Source organism: Lactuca serriola, chromosome 5 (genome assembly GCF_051521515.1).
Source record: "Lactuca serriola cultivar US96UC23 chromosome 5, Lser_US96UC23_V15, whole genome shotgun sequence".
NCBI classification, from domain to species: domain Eukaryota; kingdom Viridiplantae; phylum Streptophyta; class Magnoliopsida; order Asterales; family Asteraceae; genus Lactuca; species Lactuca serriola.
In genome coordinates this window covers 82,787,195-82,801,689 of record NC_136412.1, presented here as the reverse complement: position 1 = coordinate 82,801,689, position 14,495 = coordinate 82,787,195, and the positions used below count along the sequence as shown (strand labels likewise).

Here is a 14,495-nt window from a genome sequence, read left to right as displayed (position 1 = left end):
CACGGGATTGGTGGGAGGAGGTCGGACATACTATGGGAGATGATGCGGCATTGGATGCCATGACCTGGGTTGATTTCTCTACCAGGTTCAGGGCTGAGTTTGCACCAGTTATTGAGGTGCAACAGTTAGCCAGAGAGTTTCAGGACCTCACCCAGACTACGGAGACCATGGCGAAGATCACCGCCAAGTTCAGGGAGAGGGCTCTTCTTGTTCCTCAGTATGCAGCCGATGAGGAGATGAAGAAGGCTCGTTATCATGAGATGTTGCGGAGCGATATCCGCCAGTTTGTGAGCCGGTCCAGCTGTAAAACGCTGGACGACATGATTGCTAGGGCTCGAGAGAGGGAAATTGATCTCGAGATGGAGAAGAAGAGGAAACCGGAGGCGGTTTCGGGTTCAGGAGGTTCGGGCAAAAAGCCCAAGGTTTCAGATCACAGGTCCAGGTCTTAGCCGAGCCACAGCCGTTGTGGCAGGTGTGGGAAGATGCACGATGGGGTGTGTAAGGCAGGGAGTTCCGGCTGTTTCAAGTGCGGTCGGACTGGGCATTTGAGCAGGGATTGTACGGCCCCTGCTACTGCTGTTGCAGCATCAGATCTGATTTGCTTTCAGTGCAATCAGAGGGGACATAAAAAGTCCCAGTGTCCGAGTTTAGCTGCAGTAGGGAAGGTGGTGGCACCTGCCCCTGCTACCTTGAGGATTACAGATGGCCGGCAGGGCCGAGCTGAGGCGCCAGTGGCGAAGAGTAGAGCGTTTCAGATGACAGCAGAGGAGGCGCGAGCGACTCCTGATGTGGTGATGGGTATGTATCTTCCCTTCATCTCTTTATTTTATTGATTGATTATTGCTTATGATTGTATGTTTTATATAGGGTCGTTCTCTGTGAACGGCATTTCTGCTATGGTATTATTCGATTCGGGGGCTACCCGATCATTCGTATCGCTTGCGCTTAGCAAGAGATTTAGCAGAGGTCCAGGGGAGCTGGATTGTCCATTAGAGGTTGAGATAGCAGATGACAGGACCGTGAGGGTCGGCAGAGTGCATAGAGGGTGTTCCCTTAAGTTGTTTGATGAGCAGTTCTCAGTGGACCTAGTTCCTATTCCCCTGCGAGGGAATAAGGTTATTGTGGGCATGGATTGGCTAAGCCCCAATGGGGCGGTGATTGATTGTGAGCTTCAGCTAGTGAGGGTCCGCACTCCCAGTGGGGGAGAGTTAGTGATTCAGGGCGAGAGGCCCCAGCGCGGACCGACCTTTTGTTCCGCCGCAAGGGCGAGGCGCTATGTTCAGCAGGGTTGCGCCGGTTATGTAGCTTACGTCTTGGATGCCCGGGAGAAGGGCAAGACGTCAGTTGATGATGTTCCGATTGTGCGAGACTTCCCGGATGTATTTCCCGAGGTTTTACCGGGAATACCTCCCGAGAGGCAGGTTGAGTTTAGGATCGAGTCAAGCTGGACTCGCCGAGTTGTTCTTGAGACTCGGCGAGTTGAGTCGTGGTGGCCCTGCGACTCATGCCAGGTGGAACTAGTCGAGTCAGGGGCGTACTCGACGTGCCAAAAGAGAATCCTAGATAGTTGGTGAAAACGTTTAGACTCGCCGAGTCGCCCTAGTGCACTCGCCGAGTCCGGTCAAGTTGACCGTTGACCGTTGATCGTTGACCAGGGTTGACCAGTGTTGACTTAATAGGGGTAGTCAACCTTAGTAGTAAAAGTGATAATTAGAGGTATATGATGATATAGGAGGATTATAGCTCGGGGGATCGAGCACGAGTGATTTCCAGGATTCGCGAGTTATCGGGATATACGAGGTGAGTCTTCTCACTATACTTTACCTTGAGTAGGTAACTAGAGTTATGTGATAAAGTATTTGTATGCTATGTATGTTATGTGTTGCACTGCATTACTTCTATGTGATTTATGTTGTGCATGTTACAGAGTTAGAACCTGAGGGTTCACAGAGTTGGGTGCACGGACCCATAGAGTTATAGCCTTGAGTGGCTAATGTGTGATATGTGAGGTATTTTGGGGAACTCACTAAGCTTTGTGCTTACAGTGTTAATGTTGTTTGTTTCAGGTACTAGTGATGACCGTGGGAAGGCGCCGGCTTAATCTGTACACACGCATGGGATTTTTATGATATGTGATCTTGGGATTTTGTATGATGTGAATTGGAGTTTAAACTTGATGTTTTATGAAAATTAAATGAAAAATGTTTTTATGTTTTGCGAAAAAATTATTTTGAAATTCACGGTGTTACATCACTAAGCTTCGTGCTTACGGTTTTCAGTTTTGGTTTCAGGTACTTCCCGTAGCGGATGATGGAGCTCGGGATGATCGCATGACACACACCATATTTTAGACAGCCTGGGATGTATTACTCTGATAATTAAAGAATATGTTTTGGGGAAACTAATACCCTAATTGTGTTATGAATCGATGATTTTACTTCAAGTAATATTTATTAAAAGAAATTTTTAGTCTTGAATTTTGGGACGTTACAATACAACAATCGCATATGCCCTCGGAAACTAAATTATATATCGATACATTGCATCTAGGAAGTATATATGTAATGTTTGCATAAATCTTCTATCCTAATAAAAGAGTATCTAATTCCTATATATCAATAGCTAAACATCCTCCCATCTAATTTTCCCGCTGAAACCATCTATGTAAAATTCCTACTTTGCACTTATGCAGTCGATCCCGCTCAAAATGTTTTAAAACTCTATGTATTCTTCAATTCTCATTGCAATCAATAGTATAAAATCAGCAAATCATATAATCTTCAACTGCTCATCCAGAGTATTCCCATTAGGAAGAGACCACTCAATATCTTTTGATCTAAACCCTAATCCTCACAAACTTTCTCTGGATTTAGACTTTATGATGTTGAATAGACAATCACCAAGCTACACCCCCTCCACATTTTCATATGGTTTATTTCTCTTTCTCCTTCTTCTCTTTTTTCTTTGCATCCTTCTTCTTCAACATAAATGAGTATACAATTAATTATTATAGTTTTGTGTGTTGTTGACGTTTTAAGGATTACATTATATAGTAATAACATTTTTTTGAATTTGTATTATTAGGATATATACGACACCAACAACAAAAGGAGACTCGTGAATCCCATTGGAAAGTGATAAGAAGAAATAAATGTCGACAATCGTTCTTTCAAAGAGTAAAACAAATGCATCTCAAGATGATCTTTAAAATGCAGGACCGATACCTTGCAAAAGAGACAAAAACATGAAAAACAAATCTATGTTTTATTACTTATTCCTGAATAAATCAAATTAAATATCTAAGTTTTATATATATATATATATATATATATATATATATATATATATATATATATATATATATATATACGCGTTCAAATGTGGATAATATCTATTATACGTACGTGTGTGGACAATGTTATTTTGTGAGATTGAGTGATTGACTAAAAGAAAAGATTGTTTGATAATGTGAATACACTACAAGAAATAGAGCCTTTAGCGGCGACACCAATAGCGATGCCAGAGAGCTTTAGCGGCGACAAATTAAAAAGTCGCCGCTAAAGGCCTGTGTCGCCACTATTGGTGTCGCCGCTAAAGGCTGAATGACACCGATCCGCTCTTTAACGTTTTGGCAAACACGAACCATCCGATCGTTTTTCTAATCCAACGGCTAGGGTGCTCGTGGAACGCATAAATGAAATACCGACGACTTTTGTCGCCGCTAATGATCCAAAATAGTCGCCGCTAAAGATAAAAAAATGACGCGGTAATAATTCCCTCCTGATAGTCGCCGGTAAAGGTGTCGCCGCTAAAGGCCGACGCAGTTAACCCCAAAAAACTCGATCTTTTTCCTTTTGCTCTTTCTGTTTCACTCCCTTCGCCTGTTTCTCTTCTCTCGTCTACATCTTGCTTCACCGATTATTGTGGGCTACCAGTGAGAATTATCAATTTTGGGTTGGTGAAATTGTCCACAAAGAAGATACCACCGGTGGTGAAAGATTTCCAGGTGAGGACCAAGCTTTTTCGGCGACACCAAACTTTTTCCGGCGACACCAAGCTATTTTCAGGTCAATTTTCGGTCCCTTTTGTCTTGTAACATCGATTTTAAGCTTATTGGAGTGATTAGTTGTAAAAAATTATCAATTTCAGTTTTGTTGATTGTGTTACTACGTTCCCGACCACCTCCCGAGACTATCGCCACCACTGGACTATTTTCATTGACTTCCACAACCACAGGTTCTATTTACTTCTATTTATTGTGAATTTTTAGTTTAATTGCAAAATATGTGTAGGTGTCTCAATGTATATATGTCAACGTATGTGTGTTTGATGTATATATGTCAAAAGATGTGAAAATTTGATGTATATATGTATATATGTGTAGGTGCTGTGTTTGATGTTTGATGTATATATGTCAAAATATGTGAAATTTTAGTTTAATTGTATATATGTCAATGTATATATGTGTAGTTTGTCTAAATAAAATTAATAAATATGTGAAATTTTAGTTTAATTGTATATATGTCATGTGTTATAAAGTCCACATTACATTTGTTTCATTATTATTATTATTATTATTATTATTATTATTATTATTATTGTGTTGTTCATTCTTGCATAATATTTCAAACTATCGATATGAAAATTTGAAAAGTAAAAGGCATTAAGGCAATAAATTCAAATCTAAAGTTTTGGTATAAGTAGGATGCTATAATTGGAAAAAAATAAAAAAATAAATTATTGTTATAATTGAAAAAAAAAACAAAAAAAAATGTTATAAAATTGGTTAAAAACTTAAATACAAATATGAGAAAGTTTTAGTTTAAAAAGAAATGTTTATTCCTATGTAAATGTTTATTTCTATGTAATGTGAATTTTTGTAATAAAAATTGTATATGTATATAATTTTTCAGGAAATGTTATCAATTTGGCTTTTGTTTGTGTATACCATGGTTGTTGTTATGGGTTGTGGACATTGGGGTGATGGAGCTGAGGACCCACCTTTCCCAGGTGGTAGAGGTGCTGGTCATCATGATTTACTAAAAGTTTTGGTAATTATGTTTTTGTCCCAAATGTAATAAATAATAACGTACTTTGGTTATTTGCTTAGTTTAAAAATAGAAATGTAGTTTGGCATCATAAAATGTATGTTGATTTGGTCATTTTGGTTTTTGGTGAGTATTTGCTAAAATCTTTGGTATTTGAGTTTTTGCCCCATATGCAAGAAATAACAATGTTCTTTGTTTTTTTGTCTTAGTTTAAAAATAACAATGTATTTTGGCGTTATAAAATGCATGTGGATTTGGTAATTGTGTTTTCGTCCCTAGTTGGAAAATTTAACTTATAATTTATACATGTTGTTATTTATTATGTAGTTGGAAAATCTTCGGGCATTGTTCAACGACCCGGCATGTAGGGAGGAGTTTTATTCGTTTTTTCAATCACAGAATAATCAAGGAGGAAATGATGAGAACGAAGATGATGATATGTAGGGAGGAGCTTTATTTGTATGTTATACTTGTCACACTTTGCTATTTGTTAGAATTGTAAAACTTACTTTGCTACTTGTTAGAATTATCAAACTTTTGGTTGTTTTATTTTGGTATTAAAATAATTGTAACAGTATTTGGTATTTAATTTGATGTTGTTATGTAGTTTTTGGTATAGAATTAATTATAACAGTGTTTGGAATAAATTATACCAAAAATCGCAAATATATAAAAAAGAAATTGGAAAACGTTATTACCGGCGACACTATTACCGGCGACATGAGTATTACCGGCGACATTGTCTTTAGCGGCGACATAAAGTATTAGCGGCGACAATTGTCTTTAGTGGCGACAATCTGATCAATAACGACGAAGCAGTAGCGGCGACTCTTTACCGGCGACGTGTCGCCGCTATTAGCTTTAGCGGCGACTTCTCGATCCTTTACCAGCGACTTTTGTCACCGCTAATTGCTTATTTTCTTGTAGTGATACGCTCAACCTCACATTGTTGTTGTTATTATCATTCTTTCTCACTAATTCACATTCATTTTTGTTCGAGTTGATCGTTATTCACTCATTATTATTTTTATAGAAAACGATTATCAAGCAATATTCTGGTACAATGAGACTCATAAAAAAAAGTTTACACTACCCTTATAGATTGTTTAATTAGTGAGAATGCGTGATAATGATAATAATTATGTTAATTTGAACTTATTCACATTATCAAATAATCTATTCTTTTAATCATTCTCACAAAAATAGAATTTTCCACATATGTCCACACAATAGATATCCGCACAATACATTTTTTATTGACATGATTGCATATGGTCATCATGTTGGTGTGATTATCATCCACTCTATAATAATGGGTTTAAGACATAATCACATTAACGACATAATCACATTAACATGATGGTCTGCAATCACATCAATGTATTGATAACCTTAGTTACTTAATTAAGTAGTAAAGTCATTTTCTAGTGATTATCTATTATAATATGATGAAATCAATAGTTGATCTTTGTAATTTCAAAAAGAACGATTATTTTTTATTAAACTAAGCTACCAATGATTACATAAATATGTAATGCAAACATGCGTGCTTTTCATATTTGATATATTATTTTATATTGAAGTGTTATAAACTTGAAAAAAAACCCTTAATCTCATACATACACTCACCATATATAATATAAAACAAACTCTGAAGTCTCTCATCTAATCATAATAATGTTATACATGGCCTCATGTGTCTTTTATAATAAATTTAAACTGCTAAGGTTTATCAAAACTGGATTGTTACAATCTTGACGCATGCTTACATAGCCGCTGTAATAATAAAGCAAATATAAGACTGGATTGTCGAACTCAAGGAATTGTTTTTATTCAATTAAGGTTACTAAATATTAATTAAACTAAAACATTAACTAAATGGGAAGGTTGTTAACTAAAAGCGACAACCAAAACTAATAAAACAAGGAATAGAGAAACTTATTTGGAAACAAATAATGAAAAGGTAATCCCATTTAAATTTGATTTCCCTTATTGTTTTTGATTGATTTTATGAAGTGCAATAATTATTTGTTACCATTCACCAATTTCTATTGTGAATTGTGATTAAGTGGCCGGCTCAACCTTGTAAAATTTTAAGCTAACGCTTAGAGCATCCAATTCTAAAAGGCTCCATATTGTGATTAAGAATGTAAACACTCGTTCCTCAGGTACATTTCTTTATGTTCGTTAAAGTTTATATTTTTGGGAGTAAACGTTCTACGTGGAGCGTAGATGGTGATTACGCAAGGCGTAATTCATTAAACCCATGTGGGGGGTTTTATGCCCTACGGAAGGCTTAAATGTTGTTACGCCTGTTCATCAAATAGCCATTAGAATACAAAAGAATCATAGAATGAGGAACACTGGTGGATGTTGTGTGATCATGTCAGGTCTTTCCCTTTCGAACTAGAAGTACCTGAAACCATTAAACCATAAGCACAAAACTTATTGAGTTCCCTAAAATACCACATATCATACAAATAGTGAGCGCAACCCAGGGGTATGTTTCAACCTAACACATATCAATGGACCCCGCGCTGGTGTATATTTCAATCCAATACATATCAGAGGGCCCCTCCCTAGGGTATATTTCAACCCAATACATATCATTGGGCCTCACCCCTGGGGTATATTTCAACCCAAACATACATGCAAAAGAGTTGGTGTTTTGTTTTCACTCAATATCATATTATCTCACTATGAATATATTGGTTTTTCAGTTTAACAAAATTCATTAAACATTTCAAATAACGATTCAAGATTATCTGAATAAGAAGAGGAATAATATCCTAGTTGAGTTAATCAAGCGTTGTGCCAAGAAACAGAACACACTAGATATAAAAATGAAGAACCCCTAGTCAATGTAACTCTTAAGATTAAGAGACACTAATTGATTTAGGCCCTAAAATTAACAAAGAAGTTGTGCTAGCATCCATGCTTGTACAAGGAGATTAGAGAACTAACCAGTGAGTGCATACTCAGGAGCTAAGAAACTGATGGTGCCTGCTATGCGTGTTTGCAAAGAATCAAGAAAAGAAACATAAAAAAAAAAAAAAAAGAACTTAATTAATCGACTAACAAGAAGACTTACTGGATCAGTGATTTTATCTATATCAAAATTGATTTATTTCAATATTTTACAAAGTCAAAAGCATCAAAACAAAATAAAACCCACCGATATTAGAATATGAATGAATTAGGGCTCACCTGAATATGAGATCTATCCATTCATGTAAATGTGCAGAGACATGCTCACTCTCAAGAGCCATGTGATGCTTATGCACGAAATCAACAGGGTTTTCGGCCCAAAGAGGAAGCTTAACACAATCGGACGTCATCGATGGAGAAGTGCAGAGTTTCTCTCTCTCTCTCTCTCTCTCTCTCTCTCTCTCTCCCTCTCTCTCCCCCCGCCTTAACCCGTGTCTATAGTCTTCCTGAGTTTTGAGTACACACAAATCAATTGAACATCGATGGTCGATGTGAGCAATGATTGAACATCGATAAAGACTTACATAACAGATGAACCTTCGATAAAGATTTGATGATAGAGACTTAAAGTTATGGCGATGGTTGATGATTGAACATCGATGGTCGGCGTGAGCGGGAGTCGAGCAAAACCAGCGAATCGATTGAACAGGAAGAACAGATTGAGGGAGGGTTATGTGATACGAACTCGAAACCCTAGTTCAAGCAATAGTCGATTTGTGGCCCTATGAAGCGATAGAGATCGATCTATGGAGGATGTGGGTCGTTATTTGAGGGTTGAAAAAAAAACCTAGTTTCCTAGACTTTGTGAGGACGAGGTTTTCTAGTTTTTAGATTCCTGCAAGGTATTGAGGAGTGGCGGAGAAGCGGATCGGAGAGAAGAGAGAAGGAGGGAGAGGGGAGAGTAGACTGCGAAGATGAAAGATAGAAAGAAGGTTAGAAGACCAGTTTTCCAAATTTTGGGGATTTCGTTTCCCCCTCTGCTAAACGCACGTTTCACTAAAATTATAAAGCGACAGGTATAGAGGACGCGCGTTTAAAATAAAGCGCCCTACGTGTTTTTAATATCTTTTCTATAGACACTAATTTAAGGGCACACAATAATGCGTGACATAAATCCTTAAATTTTTTTAAGAGATGACACTTTTTTATTGTCACTCTCTTTTGTGTAACATAAATCAACGAGTGTCGTGGTTTGCACGTCGTAAAATGGTCTTTTTCTTGTAGTGTCGGGGTGTGCACATGCAAGCTTCTTGCCAGATTTATCTCGATGCAGTTTTTATCACGATGTGGTGCAGTGTTGGATTATCTCGCATTTCAGAAATGCAGTTCTTTTTCATTCTTCTCGGTTAAAAAGATGGGAGATTTATGAGATGGAGTGGTTTCTCAATCCTTTATGTGGGTGAGAAATAAAATGAAACTGAAAGTTTGCGTGATGTTTGAGCTTTTGGTGGCTATGTTTCTTTGTTTTCGTTATTGTTTTCCTTTTTTTTTTTGGAGTAATGCTATTCGGAAAAAGAAATTGAAAGTTTTTTTTTCTGATTTAACCATTTAGAGTTTGATTATTTTTTCAATAAAAAACATAATAACATGGCATAAATTTTTTTAGGTAATCATATAACTTAGAATTCTATTGAAACCACTATAACTTTGGATGTTTTCCGAGGTTAACCATCCGATTAGCTTTTTTTTACGATTTAACCATCAAAATTTAGAATTATTTTAAAAAAGCAACCTTAATTGTGTATGTCAATAACCATAATTTCTTTTTCTAAATCTCCCAAATAATTTCGATATTCATCTTTATATTCATAAAATATTACGCACTTGAAATCGTTAGAGTTTTAATGGATGCGTATTTTTCTGAATCAATAGCTCATTTTATAAGTAAAGAAGTAGTACGAGTATATATACATAACATATTATATATAGATAAGTATCGATGATTGCATAAATAATAGAATATACTTGAATATACCTCTTGGTGTTCCAAAAATTAAATCTACCAAGCCTTTTCCAAAAAAGTTTTGTCGTTCCAATTTTTTTCGTTAATTAAAAATAAATAAACTCAAATTGCAATAATCTTTATAAAATTTGATTTATTAAAAAGTAAAAAGTCATAACTTCATCTACCATGCCCTTTTCTATAAATTTTGATTTATTAAAAAAGTTCAAAATATACAGCTTCATCACATGTTGTGAAAGGAGCCATGACAAATAGACAGTGATGACGCATATTGATATAGCTGGATACGTCTCCATCTATGTTGATCCATTGCCACTTGTCAGGAAATGACTTTACATACTATGTGCCCTTAATTTTGAGATCTTGATATAGATGTCATACCTTGATATACATGTTGGAAATTTAGTAAAAATATTTATATTTTTTTATTAGCTTTGGACATATATAAATATATACGTATGTTGTATATATAACGAACTCTAAGTGGGTTTGTGTTTTCCTTCATGGGGACTTCGAAACGATATATTATATGTCCAAAATAGAGTATAAGTGAATAAGATATCGATACTCAAACATGGGTATTTGAGAATAAGTTTAGCAAAAGAGAAGAATGTGGGAATGAGTCCCACATTGGTAGAGAGACCAAACTCGACAAGGTTTATAAGCTTCATTGCATGGAAGGCTTACAAACTTGTGTCTATGGTTATGCTACAATTCCTACCAGCGTGCACGGGTGCAAATCTTGGTTCCATAAACCAAAACACTAAACTAACAATACATTACACTACATTACATGTCATCAATACATGTAGTGTATTATTGTACACAAATACACATCTTGGTTCCATAAACCAAAACACTAAACTAACAATACATTACACTACATTACATGTCATCAATACATGTAGTGTATTATTGTACACAAATACACGAATACAACTTGCATATGTAGAGTATATGAATCTGCTTTGGAGATTCTAAATTATTTTATTTTTTATTTTATATTATTCATTGGATATCAATTTAAGAGTTTTATTGTTTTCATAGTAATTTGACTCTAAATCTCCATATTCTAATAAATGAATAGTTTTAATATCCATTTGATATGTGTAATTCTAATACATCTTTTTATTAATATCATGCTACATGTCAAAGAAATATATTAGGCAACACTTTTAAATTCAAATTACTTTTTCTAATTATATGTTAAATTTAAAGTTATAATAACTTTAAATTTTTGATATATTTCATAATTAATTATTTATGTAAAGTAATTAATAAATAATTTATAAATTTTTAGTATGAAAATTTAATTTATTTTGTAATCGTGGTTCTCACGGGTTATAAACTAATTATGTAATAGTTTCGATACTTTGTTTTAAGAATGATGCACGTCAGAAGAGCCTAAGCATAATTAATAATGTCATTATGTTTAACTCATGGAGGTTATATAAACATCGATATCTTCATGTAATAGAAAAAACAAAGTAATTAGTAAGTATGTATGATATTTGTTCCTTCGAACCACGTGATTTTCAATACCTTTTATGTTATATGAAAAGTGAATAACATAAAATTTTGAGAAAAATTATTTCATATTACACTAAAACATTTCAATACAGAAAACAATACATATATTATGAAATTAGATTCGTCCTCACTTCCATCAAGGACACGTATTACACATGACTTGCTAACAACAGAAAGAGTCTGTATAAGTAATAAACTTATTCGTAGGACGAATTTATGTAGTCAACACTTTTATAGTTTCTTTCCATGATATCATCTTCATGGCACGATGTATCCTGCAACGAGCAAAAAATGACCAATCAATATATGAGTATATAAGAATGCAGCATCGAAGGACAGACCCCTAGGAACTTTCCCAAATGGTGGCAAAATATTCTCAAATGAAAGTTTCAGGAAAAAAAAAACATTTAAATACAATCGTCTAGGTTTTCATTGACTAGTTTTCTTTTCTTTTTATGATTTTTTATGCATGAGTAAATTTAAGAAAAAAAGAAAGAGAACGGCTTGTACGCGTTCTTTTTTCTATAAATTACTGTTTTCTCACATAATCAACATATTTAAATGAATAACTTAACGATGTGAAAGTCTACTTGCATTTAACCGATTAAATACAACATAACGCGATAAATGTTGGGTTCATGTATACCAATATTATGTCCTTTTGATCTATTGATGTAGTCTTCAAAAGAATTGATTTTATTAAATAAAAAGTTTTAACAGCATAGCTTGTACATTGTCTGTTTGTCTTCCCACTCATTGTATTGTGATCGCTAATTAATATATCGAATTGTTATCGAATTGTTCAATGAAAAAAATTAGTTGTTAATATATGTATTTCACTAAGTTTTTATAAAAATAAATCATTATAAAAAATAATAAATATGTATAAACATTTAAATGGTTATTTGACATTTTATTAAACACAATAAAATTTAATGCATTTCAGATGCCCTAAAAGAAGTTGATGCCTACACTATGAGTGTATGCGTATCCATAAATGCAAGTTCATATGTCAAAAATCAATACAAAGCATGAATTATTCGAGAAAAACACATCACTTACTTCCACACTTCTTCCCGATTGGCCTCTTTTTGATGTTACATCGCTTAGGAATGCCTATCGCAATAGCAGGCTTTATACCAGCTTGGATAGCCAATGGAGAAAGCAAAACCGCACAAAGACACTTTGGTGCAGTATTGATTAAAGTGTTAACCTTGGTACAACACATTGGCGGAACCTTGGCCTTGGCATTCCCGCCTGCAGCCAAGCATGGGCTCAAGCTAAGGGCAGCAGACCGAATAGGTGTTTTTCCACACTCACCAGCTCCATCGACTTCTAGAACAGAAGTTGATGCAACCAACAAGTACAAAATTAATAGAGTTGACAATGCAAAGCATGTGTTTGATGCCATTGGAGTGTAAGTTGTTGAAAAAGGTAAAGGTTATTGGTTTAGTTAAATAGAGGAATTGGCAATAGGGTGTGAAAAGAGAAGGTTAGTGGGGTGGTTGTGGGATTATACGTGGAGGGAGTATGTGGTTGTGTTAAATTTCTTGTACTCACTTTATCAAGTGTAATGATTTTAAAGATGGTGGTACATAACGTTTAGGTGACATAAGGGTATGCTCTTTCGTTTAAGTAGTGCCTTCTTATTTCCCAATTCCCATACTTATTAATATGTAGTATGTAGACTTTAACTAATTTACTACTAGATGAGGAAAGAAACTTTAATTATGTTACATTTATAATACATATATTTTTACCTTCAAAAAATTGGTATACACAAGTGTGTAGTTGTACAAATAAAATTTGTGTTTGCATTATATATTCTGGATTTTTTTTCTACGTAAAGTATAATGAAATTATTAAAGATGTAACTTCCCAACTTTTATTTCACGTATTATATTTATTTAAGTGCAGTTTGGAACTGCCGAAGTTTAGTTGAGTTGGATTACTTAGTGATTTATAAATTAATAAGTCTAGTGATTTCAAATTTTCTACATGGAATAACTTTCAAAATCATATCATTATTTTTTTTCATGGCCATGGTACCCTCTACAGCTAAAAGCCTTAAAGGCATGCCCTCAAGGCTCAATGGCTTCATCATATGGGCTACGTGTTAATTACTTAGTGGGCTAAAATAAATAAGAGGAAAAAAGGGAGCCCAAATTGCCTAACCTAGACAATAAAATAAAATAAAAAAGTTCGATGCTTCTAGCCTTCTCTTTCACTGGACCAGTGTCCCACAGACTCCAAAGAAGCAAACAAAAAATCGTATTTGTCCCTAGTCGTTTGTAGTTTGTACACGCTAACAAGAAAATTATTCTGACTCGATAGTCTTATTATTCTTTGTCTTTATAATTTAAAAAATAAGGTAATTTTTTTAATCTAATTTGTAGTTTTTATATTTTAATATTATAAACCATAAATTTATAATTTTATGATTGTTATAAACTTGTACTTACATTATTAATTTAGGACAAAATTTAAAAAATGGTCCTTATATTTGTCAAAAATTTATGCTTGAAAAAAATCTATGTTTTTTTATCAAAAGAAAACTTGGTGATACATTAGTGATCTAATTTAGGATACATCATGTGCTTTTGGTCCTTACTGCTCACATTTCTGTATAGTTTTATACCATACCTAAAATGATAAAATTACCCTTAAATATATATTTTTTAATTCCTTTTAATTATTTTATTATTATTTGACAAAATTGCAAAAATGATCATTATGCTTGTTAAAAATTTATGATTTTGGTCCAAAAATATTTGGTGGTATATTAGTGATCCAATTAAGGATACCTTATGTGCTTTCGGTCTATATGGTTGGCATTTTTGTGGGGTTTTGTTCTATACCCTATCTAAAATGATGAAAATACACTTAAATAATTCTTTTTTAATTTCTTTTATTATTATTTTAATTAAAAAAAACAAAAAAAAAATCTCAATTACCTACCCACCCCT

General features: G+C 34.3%; 1 protein-coding gene across 1 annotated transcript; it reads right to left on the bottom strand.

Moving 5' to 3' along the window:
- Positions 1–11,575: 11,575 nt before the first annotated feature.
- Positions 11,576–12,969, bottom strand: LOC145052700 (Bifunctional inhibitor/lipid-transfer protein/seed storage 2S albumin superfamily protein). The gene is made up of 2 exons (XM_079000563.1): positions 12,592–12,969; positions 11,576–11,804 (listed from the first exon to the last, which is right to left on the bottom strand). The coding sequence occupies exons 1-2, from the start codon at positions 12,938–12,940 to the stop codon at positions 11,788–11,790; spliced, it is 366 nt and encodes a 121-aa protein (XP_078856689.1). The 5' UTR covers positions 12,941–12,969; the 3' UTR covers positions 11,576–11,787.
- Positions 12,970–14,495: the final 1,526 nt, after the last annotated feature.

Bases quoted from the DNA above. Each gene is read 5' to 3' on its own strand.
- LOC145052700 (XM_079000563.1), bottom strand. From the start codon at position 12,940: ATGGCATCAAACACATGCTTTGCATTGTCAACTCTATTAATTTTGTAC.